The sequence below is a fragment of the Trichomycterus rosablanca genome, chromosome 10 (genome assembly GCF_030014385.1).
Source record: "Trichomycterus rosablanca isolate fTriRos1 chromosome 10, fTriRos1.hap1, whole genome shotgun sequence".
NCBI classification, from domain to species: domain Eukaryota; kingdom Metazoa; phylum Chordata; class Actinopteri; order Siluriformes; family Trichomycteridae; genus Trichomycterus; species Trichomycterus rosablanca.
Window position 1 is genome coordinate 14,562,335 of NC_085997.1, and position 17,011 is coordinate 14,579,345.

General features: G+C 40.5%; 1 protein-coding gene across 1 annotated transcript in view; it reads right to left on the reverse strand.

The window, feature by feature from the left end:
* LOC134321802 (disintegrin and metalloproteinase domain-containing protein 12) overlaps positions 1–17,011 on the reverse strand; it is a 186,850-nt gene that overhangs the window by 136,110 nt on the left and 33,729 nt on the right. Inside the window, exon 3 of the mRNA XM_063003625.1 lies at positions 1,819–1,892. Coding sequence (XP_062859695.1) covers positions 1,819–1,892 — 74 coding nt within the window. The remainder of the gene's footprint in view (positions 1–1,818; positions 1,893–17,011) is intronic.

Genomic DNA, 17,011 nt, shown 5'->3' on the forward strand with positions numbered 1-17,011 from the left:
TGTAATAATGAAGTTACAGTGTTTTGAAGCATTCCACAATAAGCAGGTGAACTGATAACGGGAGATATCTTGATTGGGTATTAAAGGAGAATCCGCCAATGACTCAGTCTATACAAGCAATGACAGCTTGTGGTCTTTCTCCATCTACCTTATATAATATTGTGAAAAGATTCATTGAATCTTGAGTCTGTTTAGGGCAAGAACGGAAACCAATAACAAATGTGAATGACCTTCAGGCCCTCAGATGACTGCATAAGAAACTTTTATGATACTGTGATAAATATGGCCACATGGGCTCAAGAGTACTTCAGATAACTGTTGTCACTTGACACAGTCTGCCTGCTGCATCAATAAATACAACCTGAAACTCTAGAGCACAAAGAGAAAACCAAACATTAATTCCATACAGAAACATTACAGAGTTCTCTGGGCCGAGCTCATGAATGACTTGCATATGTGTGAAGGTACTATTGATTTTAGAGAGATGTGCTGCTATCAAGGCAAAGTCTTTTCCCAACAGAGCGGGTGTACTTCATTGGCCTGCCCGCAGTCCATATCTTTCTCCTGTTAAAAATGTATGGTGCATCATGAAGTAAAGAATCAGAAAACTACAACTACAAACCGCTGAGCAGCTGAAGTCTCTTACCAAACAAGAATGGAGAAAAAAATGACAAAACTGCAAAAATTGGTTTCCTCAGTTCCAAAACCATTAAAACGTCTCATTAGAAGAAAAGGTAAGGTGGAGCACAGTATTTGCAAACATCAAATTCTACATCTGTTTATATTTACTAAATACAATACAGTTAATCAGTAAAGATCTACTTTTGTCAGTTAAATAAAAAGTTTATAGAATTAACAAATCATGGATCTTGCATCAATGGTTTCATCAGAATATACACCGATCAGCCATAACATTAAAACCACCTCCTTGTTTTTTTACACTCACTGTCCATTTTATCAGCTTCACTTACCATATAGAAGCACTTTGTAGTTCTACAATTACTGACTGGAGTCCATCTGTTTCTCTGTATGCTTTGTTAGCCCCCTTTCATGATGTTCTTTAATGGTCAGGACTCTCCCAGGACCACTACAGAGCAGGTATTATTTAGGTGGTGGATCATTCTCAGCACTGCAGTGACACTGACATGGTGGTGGTGTGTTAGTGTGTGTTGTGCTGGTATGAGTGGATCAGACAAAGCAATGCAGATGGAGTTTTTAAACACTTCACTGTCACTGCTTGACTGAGAATAGTCCACCAAACAAAAATATCCAGCTAACAGTGCCCCGTGGGCAGCGTCCTGTGACCACTGATGAAGATCTAGAAAATGACCAACTCAAACAGCAGCAATAGATGACCGATCGTCTCTGACTTTACATCTACAAGGTGGACGAACTAGGTAGGAGTGTCTAATAGAGTGGAAAGTGAGTGGACACGGTATTTAAAAACAGTGCTGAAAATGATCCACCACCTAAAAAATACCTGCTCTGTGGTGGCCCTGTGGGGGTCCTGACCATTGAAGAACGGGGTGAAAGCAGGCTAAAAAGGTATGTAGAGAAACAGAAGGACTACAGTCAGTAATTGTAGAACTACAAAGTGCTTCTATATGGTAAGTGGAGCTGATAAAATGCACAGTGAGTGCAGAAACGAAGAGGTGGTTTTAATGTTATGGCTGATCGGTGTATTTCAACATTGACCTCACAAGCATCTGCAAACAATTGATCTTTTAGAAAAAAAAACGATTTTGGTTGAGTAAAATAGCAGTGAAAAAAGAAAAGAGAAAGTTAGAAATATATTAGATAGGATGGAGCGAAACTTACTCATTTTTCTCCAGAATGAGCAGCAGCTGTTCACCTTCTGCCTCAATCAGCAACTTTAGTGATGCAGGATGCCCCTAAAACCAAAAACAAAGATTGCTTACAGTTTTACATTTAAATTACTTGTTTTTTATTTGTTAATTATTTATTATTTACTTTATTTGCATTATACACAAAATAAAGAAATTGCATTTTATGCATTTACACCCGGCTGGTAAAGATGGGTAAACAAGGCTACAAAACTCTGATCCTCCTATAAACTCTTAGGAGGACATAGTAAAAGCTTAATTTCAAGGTCAATAAACTATTTATATATATACTGTATGTATATATATATATATATATATATATATATATATATATATATATATATATATATATATATATATATATATATATATATATATATATACGGTATATATATATATATATATACAGTGTATCACAAAAGTGAGTACACCCCTCACATTTCTGCAGATATTTAAGTATATCTTTTCATGGGACAACACTGACAAAATGACACTTTGACACAATGAAAAGTAGTCTGTGTGCAGCTTATATAACAGTGTAAATTTATTCTTCCCTCAAAATAACTCAATATACAGCCATTAATGTCTAAACCACCGGCAACAAAAGTGAGTACACCCCTAAGAGACTACACCCCTAAATGTCCAAATTGAGCACTGCTTGTCATTTTCCCTCCAAAATGTCATGTGATTTGTTAGTGTTACTAGGTCTCAGGTGTGCATAGGGAGCAGGTGTGTTCAATTTAGTAGTACAGCTCTCACACTCTCTCATACTGGTCACTGAAACTTCCAACATGGCACCTCATGGCAAAGAACTCTCTGAGGATCTTAAAAGACGAATTGTTGCGCTACATGAAGATGGCCAAGGCTACAAGAAGATGCCAACACCCTGAAACTGAGCTGCAGCACAGTGGCCAAGATCATCCAGCATTTTAAAAGAGCAGGGTCCACTCAGAACAGACCTCGCGTTTGTCGTCCAAAGAAGCTGAGTGCACATGCTCAGCGTCACATCCAACTGCTGTCTTTGAAAGATAGGCGCAGGAGTGCTGTCAGCATTGCTGCAGAGATTGAAAAGGTGGGGGGTCAGCCTGTCAGTGCTCAGACCATACGCCGCACACTACATCAAATTGGTCTGCATGGCTGTCACCCCAGAAGGAAGCCTCTTCTGAAGTCTCTACACAAGAAAGCCCACAAACAGTTTGCTGAAGACATGTCAACAAAGGACATGGATTACTGGAACCATGTCCTATGGTCTGATGAGACCAAGATTAATTTGTTTGGTTCAGATGGTCTCAAGCATGTGTGGCGGCAATCAGGTGAGGAGTACAAAGATAAGTGTGTCATGCCTACAGTCAAGCATGGTGGTGGGAATGCCATGGTCTGGGGCTGCATGAGTGCAGCAGGTGTTGGGGAGTTACATTTCATTGAGGGACACACGAACACCAATATGTACTGTGAAATACTGAAGCAGAGAATGATCCCCTCCCTCCGGAAACTGGGTCGCAGGGCAGTGTTCCAGCATGATAATGACCCCAAACATACCTCTATGACAACCACTGCTTTATTGAAGAGGCTGAGGGTAAAGGTGATGGACTGGCCAAGCATGTCTCCAGACCTAAACCCAATAGAACATCTTTGGGGCATCCTCAAGCGGAAGGTGGAGGAGCGCAAAGTCTCGAATATCCGCCAGCTCCGTGATGTCGTCATGGAGGAGTGGAAAAGCATTCCAGTGGCAACCTGTGAAGCTCTGGTAAACTCCATGCCCAGGAGAGTTAAGGCAGTTCTAAGAAATAATGGTGGCCACACAAAATATTGACACTTCAGGAACTTTCACCTAGGGGTGTACTCACTTTTGTTGCCAGTGGTTTAGATATTAATGGCTGTATATTGAGTTATTTTGAGGGAAGAATAAATTTACACTGTTATATAAGCTGCACACAGACTACTTTTCATTGTGTCAAAGTGTCATTTTGTCAGTGTTGTCCCATGAAAAGATATACTTAAATATCTGCAGAAATGTGAGGGGTGTACTCACTTTTGTGATACACTGTATATATGTATATATATATATATATATATATATATATATACTGTATATATATATAAATAGTTTATTGACCTTGAAATTAAGGTTTTACTATGTCCTCCTATTTTTTTTCCCTCTTTTTTTCCCAATTTTTATCCCTCAGTCTAGTCGTGTCCAATTACCCTGATTGCGTCCTCTATACTGATTCGACCCTTCACCGCTGACTGAGGACGCCTCTCAACTGACATCCGCCCCCTCCGGCACGCACAGTCAGTACAGATAGTGCATTTTTCACCTGAACGAGTCGAGTTCATACACTGATGGGCACTGTGTACGGAGGGCCACACCCCCATCAGCATTATTCCTCAGCCCCTTGCAGGCGCCATCAGTCAGCCAGCAGTCGCACCAGTTATGAGGACCTATGATCCGACTTTCTTACCCTCTAAACCTGAACAACAGCCAATTGTTTTTCATGCAGCCGCCCAGCCCAGTCGGAAAGGCAGAGCTGAGATTCGATACGATGTATTTGAAACCCCAACTCTGGTGAGCTAGCGTATTTTACCACTGCGCCACCTGAGCAGCTTCCATTAAACTATTTTTATATGGGTTTGGATTATTGTCCTTTTAGAAGATACAGCCACAATAAACTTTTTTTATAAGAGGCAGACCATTTTGAATTTAAATCTCCTGGCACCTGTCTCTAATGCCATCATCTATCCTATAGCTTTTGCAGAAAAGTTTGCCCCAAAACATTACACTGTTCTTCACAGTAGGGTCTAAGATCACCATTTTTATTTTACTTATTTATTTTTTATTTTATTCATGCATTTTCTCCCCTTTTTCTCCCCTTTTAGCGCATCCAATTGCCGGATTGCATCATGCTTCCTCGCCACCAATGCCAATCTCTGCTCTGATTGAGGAGAACGAAGCTAACCCATGCCCCCTCCGACACGTGGGCAGCATGCCGTAAGCATCTTATCACCTACACTTTGACGAGTGCAGTGCAGCCTTAGCGTTGTGTACGGAGAGACACCCTAAGTGCACTCTTTTCTCATCTCTGTGCAGGCGCCACCAATCAGCCAGCAGAGGTAATTGTATCAGTCATGAGAGAGAGAGAGAGAGACCCCCATCCGCTTAGTCCCGCCCACCTGAACAACAGGCCAATCGTTGTTCACGTGGCCGCTCAGCCTCAGCCGGTAGGCAGAGCTGAGATTCGATGCGATGTATTCGAGATCCCAGCTCTGGTTGCAGCATGTGTTTTTACCGCTGCACCACCTGAGCGGCAAGATCACCATTTTTAAAACAGGTTAAAACCACCTTAAGTATTTGATGTCAAAAATTTCTTGTTTGTCTTATCTGACTATAACACTATGTTAAAGTCAAAGCAGTGACTCACAGATTTCTGTTGCTTACATTTTTAGTCAGATAAATGAAGCTTTCTGCTGGCACATTTGATTGGCATGACTGTAGATTTGGAGACTTTTTTCCCTCACTAACAGTCCTTCTTACTGTGAGTGGGGGCAAAATACAAATCCAATTTCCAGACAACTTGGAACACTTCATAAAAATGTAATAAAAACTAAAATCTGTATTTCAATTCATTTGAACCTTTATTTACCAAAGAACAAATAAAAGATTTTCATTGTTTTCAATGACAGTTTTATTTGTTAAATATAAACAAATTAAGAAACTGATGCCTGCAACTCACTCAAACAAAGCTAGGACAAAAGCATAGCTACCACTGGGTCAAATCACCTGTTCTTTTAATTACACTTTTCATCATAAGGGAAATGCAGTTTTGTAAATTGAATTTTTGCCCATTCTTGCTGTATACAAGACTTCAGACACTCAACAGTCTGTGGTCGCCACTGTCTGATTCTCCTCTGCATGATGCGACATACTGTACATTTTCAATAAGAGACAGATCTGGACTGCAGGCAGGCCAGCCAAGCACACACACTCTGTGGCCACAAAGTCACACTGTTGCAGGGTGAGGTCTGGCATTGTCCTGCTGAAATCAGAGTTCTTTCAAAAAGTCTAATCTTGAAGGCAGCATACACCGACTAGGCATAACATTATGAGTACTGACAGGTGAAGTGAATAACACTGGGTGGGATACATTAAGCAATAAGTGAACATTTTATCCTCAAAGTTAATGTATTAGAAGCAGGAAAAATGGGCAAGCGTAAGGATTTGAGCGAGTTTGACAAGGACCAAATTGTGATGGCTAGACGACTGGGTCAGAGCATCTCCAAAACTGCAGCTCTTGTGGGGTGTTCCCGGTCTGCAGTGGTCAGTATCTATCAAAAATGGTCCAAGGAAGGAACAGTGGTAAACCGACGACAGGGTCATGGGCAGCTAAGGCTCATTGATGCACGTGGGGAGCAAAGGCTGGCCCGTGTGGTCCGATCTAACAGACGAGCTCCTGTAGATCAAATTGCTGAAGAAGTTAATGCTGGTTCTGATGGAAAGGCGTCAGACTTCATGCCTCGATTGGTCAGGGCTGTTTTGGCAGCAAAAGTGGGACCAACACAATATTAGGTAGGTGGTCATAATGTTATGTCTCGTCGGTGTATGTCTCTCCAAAATACTGATATAAGTCTCTGTATTAATAAAACCTTTAAACATTTTTAAATCACCCATGGAGTGGGCACTGATATACCCCCATGCCATCACAGATGATGGTTTTTGCACTTTTCATTGGTGACAGTCTGGATGGTCTCAATATCTGATGTCTGTTTTTCCCAAAAACAAGCTAAAACGTCAGTTTGTCTGACCACAGAACTAATTTCCACTGTCTTTTGGCCTTTTCATGATATTATGAACTGGAAATGGTGAAAGCCCAAATTATTTGCGATTTTGTACTGGGAAACATTGGCTTTGAACCGACGGTGGATGCTCCTACACTCTTAGGTCTTGATGACCTTCTTTGTTACCAGTTAAACTGTTAATTCTGCCTCCCAGAACAGTGTTACAACCTCAGTCTTACTTTGCCTCTGTCCCAACTTTTTTGAGTGTGTTGCAGGCATCACATTCTATTGTTATTTACAAAATAATTATTAGCCCAGTAATAAGCTCTGGATCCCCAGTGATGTGTGGAAGCTGTTATATAATAAGGGAACTTTCAGAGATGGGGACAGTGAATTCTTGAGGAGTGTACAGAGGGAGCTGAATGTGAAGCTGAAGGAGAGCAGACAGAAGCTGCAGAACAAGCTTCGACAAGACAACATGAAGGATGTGTGGTCAGGAATTAAACCAATCACAGGGTTAAAATAAAGGTAAATCAGATTTAATCAGAGCCAATGAACTGAATATGTTCTTTAACAGGTTCAGCACTGGACCCTCAGCTCTCCCCTTCACACCCCATCTCCACACTCTCCCATTCCTCACAACTGTGTTCCTATCACACCTCATCAGTCATCAGGACTAACAATTCACACTGTGTCTCCACTCAACCATCAATTTACAAAGTGAACGTCACTACTGATCGGTCATCACCCCTCTCTGCGTCACAAGTAACCAAGCCCTCCTCTACCTCCCCCACCCGCCTGTCTGTTTCCAGCAGCCAGGTGAAAAGACAGTTGGAGAGACAGCGTCAGAACAAAGCTCCGGGTCCAGATGGTATAAGCCCCAGTGTCCTAACTACCTGTGCGAACCAGCTGTGTGCGTTTCTACAGCACCTTTCCAACCTAAGCCTGAGTCTAAAAAGATTCCAGTGCTGTGGAAGACACCTGCCTTGTTCCAGTACCAAAAAAGTCTTCTCCGTCTGCCCTCAATGACTGTAGACTGGTTGCCTTAACATCTCACATTATGGCCCATCTCAGACCTCAGGTGACCATGCCCCTGGACCCACTGCATTTTGCCTATCACCACGAGCTTGGTGTTGAGGATGCCATCATCTACCTGCTTCAGCGAGTCTACTTTCATCTGGACATACCTGGCAGTTCTGTGAGGATCTTTTCATATGTCTAGCATTGAATGCTACAAGAGAAGCTTCAAAGAATACAAGTAGACACCTCCACAACCTCCTGGATTATTGACTAGCTGACAGACAGACAGACAGACCACAGTTTGTGCGACTGAAAGGATGTGTGTCTGAACAGGTGGTTAGCAGCATAGGAGCACCACAGGGAACTGTACTCTCACCTTTCCTCTTTACGCTGTATACCTCGGACTTCCAGTACAACTCTGAATCATGTCATCTACAGAAGTTCTCAGATGACTCAACAGTGGTGGAGTGTGTCAGCGGTGGAAGTAAGACAGATCGCAAAAGAAGATGTTATGGACTTTGGGAGGAACAAGACTGTTTCGAAACCCTTTTTTATTCTGGGAGAAGAGGACTGGACTTGTAGTGTAACACTAAGGCTGGCTATAGTGAGGGTCAGATCAGACTATATACCTTAAGGAAGCAGCTTTAGAACCAAAAACACTAAGAAACTTAAGAAGCTGATAAGAAAAGCTGGCTCTGTGCTGGGGTTTGCTTTGAAGCCCCTAGAGCTAGTTGCTCAGGGAAGGATATTGCACAAAAAGCTCAACAAAATGAACAACACCTTACAACCCCTTCACGATCTACTACTACAACTAAATGGTTTAGTGGGAGGTTACACCAACTCTGCTGTAATAGGGACCGCTACAGGAAGTCATTCCTGCCCACTGCAGCAACAATTTATAATAACTTACCCTTGTGTAGGAAGATGAGATATATTCTCTGAAAATATAATAAACATAGCACATTGTACAATTTGTTTTGCACAATTGCCCATTTAAATTGCACAATTTATACCTATAGTTTATTGTTTTTACATTACATTAACATTGATTTTTTTTTTTTTTTTTTATAAAAACTTTTATTTAATAAAGAACTATCTTAGGTCTATTTTTTGCACTAGATAGATGTGTTTGTGATGTTTATGATGTATGTGAATTGCTGATGTAACACTGCAATGTCCCTTGGGGATCAATAAATCAAGTGGATCGTGAGCCTGACAAAACAACACCTGAAAAAGGCAGTGTCAGGTTGGCTTGTTGACACTCCTTGTTGGCTTGTTGTCAACTCCTTGTTGACACTCTAGTCAATGTATAGATATGCTTCAATATTCAACCCCCCAAATGCTGCTCACAAAGTAAAAACAATGTAAACTCTCTAGATAAGTTGTAATTGATAATTGATTTTGTATGACCAGTGAAATGAACAGCACTATTTAGCAAAAGTGACACATTTCTTTTTTTCTATTTTATTTACAGTGGGGCCAAAAAGTATTTAGTCAGCCACTGATTGTGCAAGTTCTCCTACTTAGAAAGATGAGAGAGGTCTGTAATTTTCATCATAGGTACACTTCAACTATGAGAGACAAAATGAGAAAAAAAAAATCCAGGAAATCACATTGTAGGATTTTTAAAGAATTTATTTGTAAATTATGGTGGAAAATAAGTATTTGGTCAATAACAAAAGTTCAACTCAATACTTTGTAACATAACCTTTGTTGGCAATGACAGAGGTCAAACGTTTCCTGTAAGTCTTCACCAGGTTTGCACACACTGTAGCTGGTATTTTGGCCCATTCCTCCATGCAGATCTCCTCTAGAGCAGTGATGTTTTGGGGCTGTCGCTGGGAAACACGGACTTTCAACTCCCTCCACAAATTTTCTATGGGGTTGAGGTCTGGAGACTGGCTAGGCCACTCCAGGACCTTGAAATGCTTTTTACGGAGCCACTCCTTCGTTGCCCGAGCGGTGTGTTTGGGATTATTGTCATGCTGGAAGACCCAGCCACGTTCCATCTTCAATGCTCTCACTGATGGAAGGAGGTTTTGGCTTAAAATCTCACGATACATGGCCCCGTTCATTCTTCCCTTAACACGGATCAGTCATCCTGTCCCCTTTGCAGAAAAACAGCCCCAAAGCATGATGTTTCCACCCCCATGCTTCACAGTAGGTATGGTGTTCTTGGGTTCTTCTTCTTCCTCCAAATACGACGAGTTGAGTTTTTACCAAAAAGTTCCATTTTGGTTTCATCTGACCACATGATATTCTCCTAATCCTCTTCTGGATCATCCATATGCTCTCTGGCAAACTTCAGACGGGCCTGGACATGTACTGGCTTAAGCAGGGGGACACGCCTGGCACTGCAGGATTTGAGTCCCTCTCGGCGTAGTGTGTTACTGATGGTAGCCTTTGTTACTTTGGTCCCAGCTCTCTGCAGGTCATTCATCAGGTGTAGTTCTGGGATTTTTGCTCACCGTTCTCATGATCATTTTCACCCCACGGGATGAGATCTTGACCCCAAGGGAGATTATCAATGGTCTTGTATGTCTTCCATTTTCTTACAATTGCTCCCACAGTTGATTTATTCACACCAGCCTGGTGCAGGTCTACAATTTTCTTCCTGGAGTCCTTCGACAGCTCTTTGGTCTTGGCCATGGTTGAGTTTGAAGTCTGACTGTTTGAGGCTGTGGACAGGTGTCTTTTATATAGATAACGAGGTCAAACAGGTGCCATTAATACAGGTAACGAGTGGAGGACAGAAAAGCTTCTTAAAGAAGAAGTTACAGGTCTGTGAGAGCCAGAAATCTTGCTTGTTTGTTATTGACCAAATACTTATTTTCCACCATAATTTACAAATAAATTCTTTAAAAATCCTACAATGTGATTTCCTGGATTTTTTTTTCTCATTTTGTCTCTGAGAAAAGTGTACCTATGATGAAAATTACAGACCTCTCTCATCTTCCTAAGTAGGAGAACTTGCACAATCAGTGGCTGACTAAATACTTTTTGGCCCCACTGTATGCATTTTCTTCCAATGTAGCGTAGTCAATTTTATGTTCCGCTGCTCTGGGATCCCTGATTCTAGTCGGGGTCGGTATATTGCTGCTTACGCCACCTCTGACCCGCGCAGCTCTTTTGCGGAACCCTTTTTTACCTATGCACTCTGCACAGGCGCCTCTCTATCTGCCAATCAGGGTCCTTACACAGCGTTTGAAGACCCCACCAGATAGTCTGATCATCTCGCCCTAGCAGAACTGGCACTGACAATTATGCTCACTAGAGGGTGCCCAGCCGACTGGTGGCAACGCTGAACCGAGGAGTTCAGAATCTCGGCGCTGGTGTGCTAGCGGAAAATCCGCTCTTGTGGGGTGTTCCCGGTCTGCAGTGGTCAGTATCTATCAAAAGTGGTCCAAGGAAGGAACAGGGGGAAACCGGCAACAGACCTGTCAGACCAAGACTCATTGATGCACATGGGGAGGGAAGGCTGGCCCATGTGGTCCGATCTAACAGACGAGCTACTGTAGCTCAAATTGCTGAAGAAGTTGGTTCTGATAGAAAGGTGTCAGACTTCATGCCTCGACAGGTCAGGGCTGTTTTGGCAGCAAAAGGGGGACCAACACAATATTAGGAAGGTGGTCATAATGTTATGCCTGATCGGTGTATGACTGTAAAGCAATTTGAAACACACATTCTCAGAACATATTATTAAGTCCAATGTGAGAAAAATCACTTAGGTCGATATATACAACTACACTTATTATTTACTAAGATAGAGGACAATGAGGTCTCTGAAACCTTCATGGCTGGTTAGTCAGCCTGTTGGCTGTATGTTAATGTTACCTTCATAATGTTACATTGCTGAATATTACTCAATTTTTATGTGTTTAACTACTGAGGCCCCGCATTGGATTAGTGTCCTGTCTGGGGTGTGTTATTGCATAGCGCCTAGTTATTCTGGGGAAACTGAACTCACTGCTACCATGACCAGGTTAAAGTGGTGGTAGAACATGAAAATTAAATAAAATTAAATGAATTACAATTTTAATTAAAATGTAAAATGTGTGGCCACAATTTAATTCACTAGTCTAGACAGTGTATTAACAGTTAGCCAGTCAGTCTGCTTTTAAGTGATGGCCCAGAGGACCAGTTGCGTATTTGTTAATACTTGCATATCCTAGTATCCAGCTGAGATGTAGATATGTTCCTACAACCCCTGGCAAAAATTATGGAATCACCACTCTTGGAAGATGTTCTGTCAATTGTTTAATTTTGTAGAAAAAAAATAAATCACAGACATGCCACAAAACTATCATTTTTCAAAATGTCAACCTTCTGGCATTAAGAAACAATAAAAAAAAGAAACAAATATAATAGTTGTGGTCAGTCACAATTGCTTTTTTTAGATCAAGTAGAGGAAAAAAATATGGAATCACTCAAATCTGAGGAAAAAATTATGGAATCACTCTGTAATTTGCAGTTTAAAAACAAAACATCTGCATCAGATTAGATTTGCTAATTATTCTTCAGTTTAAAAAGAGTGCTTACACCTCGGAGAGCTGTTGCACAAAGCAGATTGTCATGAATCATGGTTCCAACACAAGATATGTCAGTTGAAACAAATGAGAGGATTATAAAACTCCTTCAAGAAGATAAATCATTGTGGAATGTCGCAAAAGATGTTGGTTGTTCCCAGTAAGCTGTGTTTAAAATCTGGACCAAGTACAAACAAAATGGGAAGGTTGTAAAAGGGAAGCATACTGGTAGACCAAGTAAGACATCAAAGCATCAAGATAGAAAACTTAAAGCAATATGTCTTGAAAACAGAAAATGCACAACAAAACAAATGAGAAACAAGTGGCCGGAAAGTGGAGTCAATGTCTGTGACTGAACTGTAAGAAATCACCTAAAAGAAATGGGATTTACATACAGAAAAGCCAAACAAAAGCCACCATTAACACCTAAAAAGAAAAGAACAAGGTTAAAGTAGGCTAAAGAAAAGCAATCGTGGACTGTGGGTGACTGGATAAAAGTGATCTTCAGTGATGAATCGCGAATCTGCATTGGGCAAGGTGATGATGCTGGAACTTTTGTTTGGTGCCTGTCCAATGAAATTTATGAGGATAACTGCCTAAAGAAAACATGTTAATTTCCACAGTTGTTGATGATATGGGCCTGCATGTCGGGTAAAGGCACAGGGGAGATGGTCTTCAATAAATGCCAAAGTCCACATTGAAATTTTGGACGCTTTTCTTATTCCATCAGTTGAAAGGATATTTGGTGATGATGACTTCATTTTTCAAGATGATAATGCATCTTGCCATAGGGCAAAGGACGTGAAAACTTTCCTTCAAGAAAACATATAATGTCAATGGCATGGCCTGCAAATAGTCCGGATCTCAATCCATTTGAAAAGCTCTGGTGGAAATTGAAGAAAATGGTCAATGACAAGGTTCCAACCTGCAAAGTTGATCTGGCAACAGCAAGAGACAGTTGAAGGCAGATTGATGAAGAATACTGTTTGTCATTAGTTAACTCCATGCCTCAGAGAGTTTAAACCATTATAAAAGCCAGAGGTGGTGCAACAAAGTAATAATGGTGCAGTGTTTTCTAATGATTCCATAATTTTTTCCTCAGATTTGAGTGATTCCATATTTTTTTCCTCTACTTGATCTAAAAAAAGCAATTGTGACTGACCACAACTATTATATTTGTTTCTTTTTTTATTGTTTCTTAATGCCAGAGGGTTGACAGTTTGAGAAATGATAGTTTTGTGGCATGTCTGTGATTTATTTTTTTTCTACAAAATTAAACAATTGAAAGAACATCTTCCAAGAGTGGTGATTCCATAATTTTTGCCAGGGGTTGTAGACATGTTTTATACCTGGTTTTGATATATAAATACAAACTTTTATTAGTTCAATACGTTGACGACTTCTGAAATGTTTATTTATGTAAATCTTGATCACTTTATCTACATTGTTAGACAACTGAAGACATTTCCTGACTAATAATCCTGCCTCATAGAGACACAAGGATCATTAGGCAGCTGTTTATGCATTTGTCAAACACTGGGATCCTAATGACAAACTTTAATGTGTGAGATATAAAAGAAAACAAGTTAATTTTCTACATTAAATATGCTATTATTATTGTGCTCATTAGTCTCGGAAAATTGTCAACTATCATAGTTATTCCTTCTTGTACCCACTTACAATCATTTCTAATAAACGTGCCTTGTCCAGGTCCCTTAATTATAAACTAATCATTAATTGAAACACTGTTAAGAGCCTTTCTATTTTTTAATGAATTAAAAAGCAGACCAAATTTATACTAATTGCAGCAATTAGCACACTTAACGAGGCTACAACAATCCTTACCTACTAGCATATTTACACCTAAGCATGAAACAGGCTACGTTTTACTTTATAATGAGTTTGATATCAATGGGATTTAATGAATATCATTGTAACATAGTTTATTCACTCCACATTCACCAACTGCACATACAAAAAAAAAAAAGGGAATGCATAACTGCATCAGTGCATGTGACTTTTTGGATAAGGATTTAAGTGACTTCAAAACCTATTATACACTGTCCAGGGTATTCCTGGCTTGCAATCAGCGTTTTTAGATAAAAATGGACCCACCGCAACCCTGACCTGCGGTAAAACACGCTAGCACACCAGAGCTGACATTTAAAACTCATCGGTTCAAAACTCAGCTCTGCCATCCGGCTGGGCTGGGCGGCTACATGAACAACGATTGGCTTGTTGTTCATACAGGGTGGGAAGCCAGATAGGGGCCTCATAACTGATGCAAATACGACCTTTGCTGGCTAATTGATGGTGCCTGCATCGACGAATCGAGGAATAATGTGATAAGGGTATGGCTCTCCATACACAAAATTGATCCACATATGAACTCGCCTCATGCAGGTGAAAAGATGAAGTCGGATACTGCACACGTGTCGGAGGGGGTGTGTGTCTCGCTCACCTCAATCAGAAGTGGAGATCAGAATCAGAAGAGAGAAAGCGTAATGCAATCGGGTAATTGGATACGACTAGATTGGGAAGGAAAATTGGGAAAAATGCAAAAAAAAAAGACATGTGATGTAAGTTTCTTTTAATTCAAATAAAACTGATGTATGAGTTGTCGGATATTAGACTACATGTATGAGTTGTCTTGTACTAGACACGCAGTTGTAGCCTAGCGGTTAAGGTACTGGACTAGCAACTGAAAGGTTGCCGGTTCAAGCCCCACCACTACCCGGTTTCCACTGTTGGGCCCTTGAGCAAGACCCTTAACCTTCAATTGCTCAAACTGTATACTGCCACAATACTGTAAGTCGCTTTGGATAAAAGTGTCTGCTAAATGTACTAAACCTTCACGCTATCTTACTAATATAATAAACTATAACTAAATAGTTCATTTATTTTTTAATTGTAATATTGCCAAAATTATAACTTAAAATTAGACAATTGTGGGGCACTTGTGTGGCACAGTGGTAAAACACACTGAGCTCTCGAGTTTGAGTCTCAGTTTTGCTATCAGCCGGCCGGGAGCCTACACAGACTTATGATTGGCTGTGGGTCTGAAGGGGGGGCAGTGGTTGAAACATGGATCCTCATCGCAGATGCAAGTGAAGCCTCTGCTGTCTGGCAGTGGTGCCTGCACGGGAGGCGGATGATCTTTGATGGCAGTGCATGGCTAGCTGCGTAATTGTTACTTAATTTAGGTTGTTCAGTGAAAATATTGAAAATCCTTTTTTTGTACTTTTTTCAGTTAAATAAAGAGAATTAACAAATAACATATTCTTGTTTTAATTCTTTTTTTAATGATTCTTTTTTCAATTTGGTTTGTATAACATTTTAGTTAATGCATTATGTTACAAATTATGTTAAAAGGTGAATATTTAAACTGAGAATTTATGAAATAAAAACAAGTGGCTGAATACTGCTTTCCTCTAACTGTATGTAGGTGGTCCTGCCTTAGTTTTTGCATCTATTGCTTAAGGCAGCACACATGTACAGACCCTCTTTACTGCCTCCACTATTAAAATAACACACAGGAAGCATACAATAATAAACGTCCTGGATCAGCATATTTGCTACAGCTAAATGTTTACTGCGGCACAAGCTATGACTGTAATTAACAGTAACTGTGGGCTTCACCTCCCCACAGAGCAATCCTGTGTCAGTCCTGAAAACAACGGTTGACACTTCTATTTATTTCATATGCTGAATAGGTGGCATGGGTGGTCTGATGGGGCAGCACGTAGTGTGGATGCCACATGACACCTGGGTTGGTTTTTATGAAATATTTAGTTAAATTGTTTTAAATATAGGTGGCTGTTATAAATTGTCCTAAGTTCATAAATTGGTGGGTCTGGGGTGAATGTCTGCCATGTGTCTGTTACTAAAGTTACTAAAGATGAATGAATATTTTTCACTAAAGTCAGAAATAAAAGTATGTTTATTACAATAGGTACCAGAAAGTGTACCAGACACTCTGTCTGAACAACCTTTGTACACTTACTACAAATTTGTACATACAGAAAAGGAACAATTCTAATAAATACAGTCTGAAAAAGCACTCGGAAACTATAGACCATGTTTTACGGATGGCTGGCAAACTGAATCAGTGTTTTGCACCTGGCACAGATTAAATACATCATTGAACGCAGATTACTGAGTAGCTTTTTCCTTTCAGTGCCATTATTGCCTTTATTGTGTTACAGTTTCCTTGACTTTAGACCACTGTTAAACTGAAGGCTTTGAATAGCAGGAATGAAAGGTTTTCTTTCTGCTTAAACAGCTTTCAAAACAAATTAGGACTCAAATTAGGTCTCTGAGGTACTTGATTATTTTGAACCGTCAGCAAGCACTGGAAAATGAGATTTTAAGCAGAGTTTACTGCTGAAGCTTTAATTCGTTCATTGTCTTTTTTAACACTGCTTTATTCAATACTGAGGTGGGTACAATTCACCGGGCAAAAGGTAGGAAACACCCTAGACACTCTTACCTAGGTGGCAATTTTGTATCTCCGCTTTCACCCTGTTCTTCAATGGTCAGGACCCCCACAGGACCACCACAGAGCAGGTATTATTTAAGTGGTGGATCATTCTCAGCACTGCAGTGACACTGACATGGTGGTGGTGTGTTAGTGTGTGTTGTGCTGGTATGAGTGGATAAGACACTCATGAGTGGATGAGTGGATAAGCAGCACTGCTGGAGTTTTTAAATACCATGCCCACTCAAGGTCCACTCTATTAGACACTCCTACCTAGTTGGTTCACCTTGTAGATGTAAAGTCAGAGATAATCACTCATCTATTGCTGCTGTTTGAGTTGGACATCTTCTAGACCTTCATCAGTGGTCACA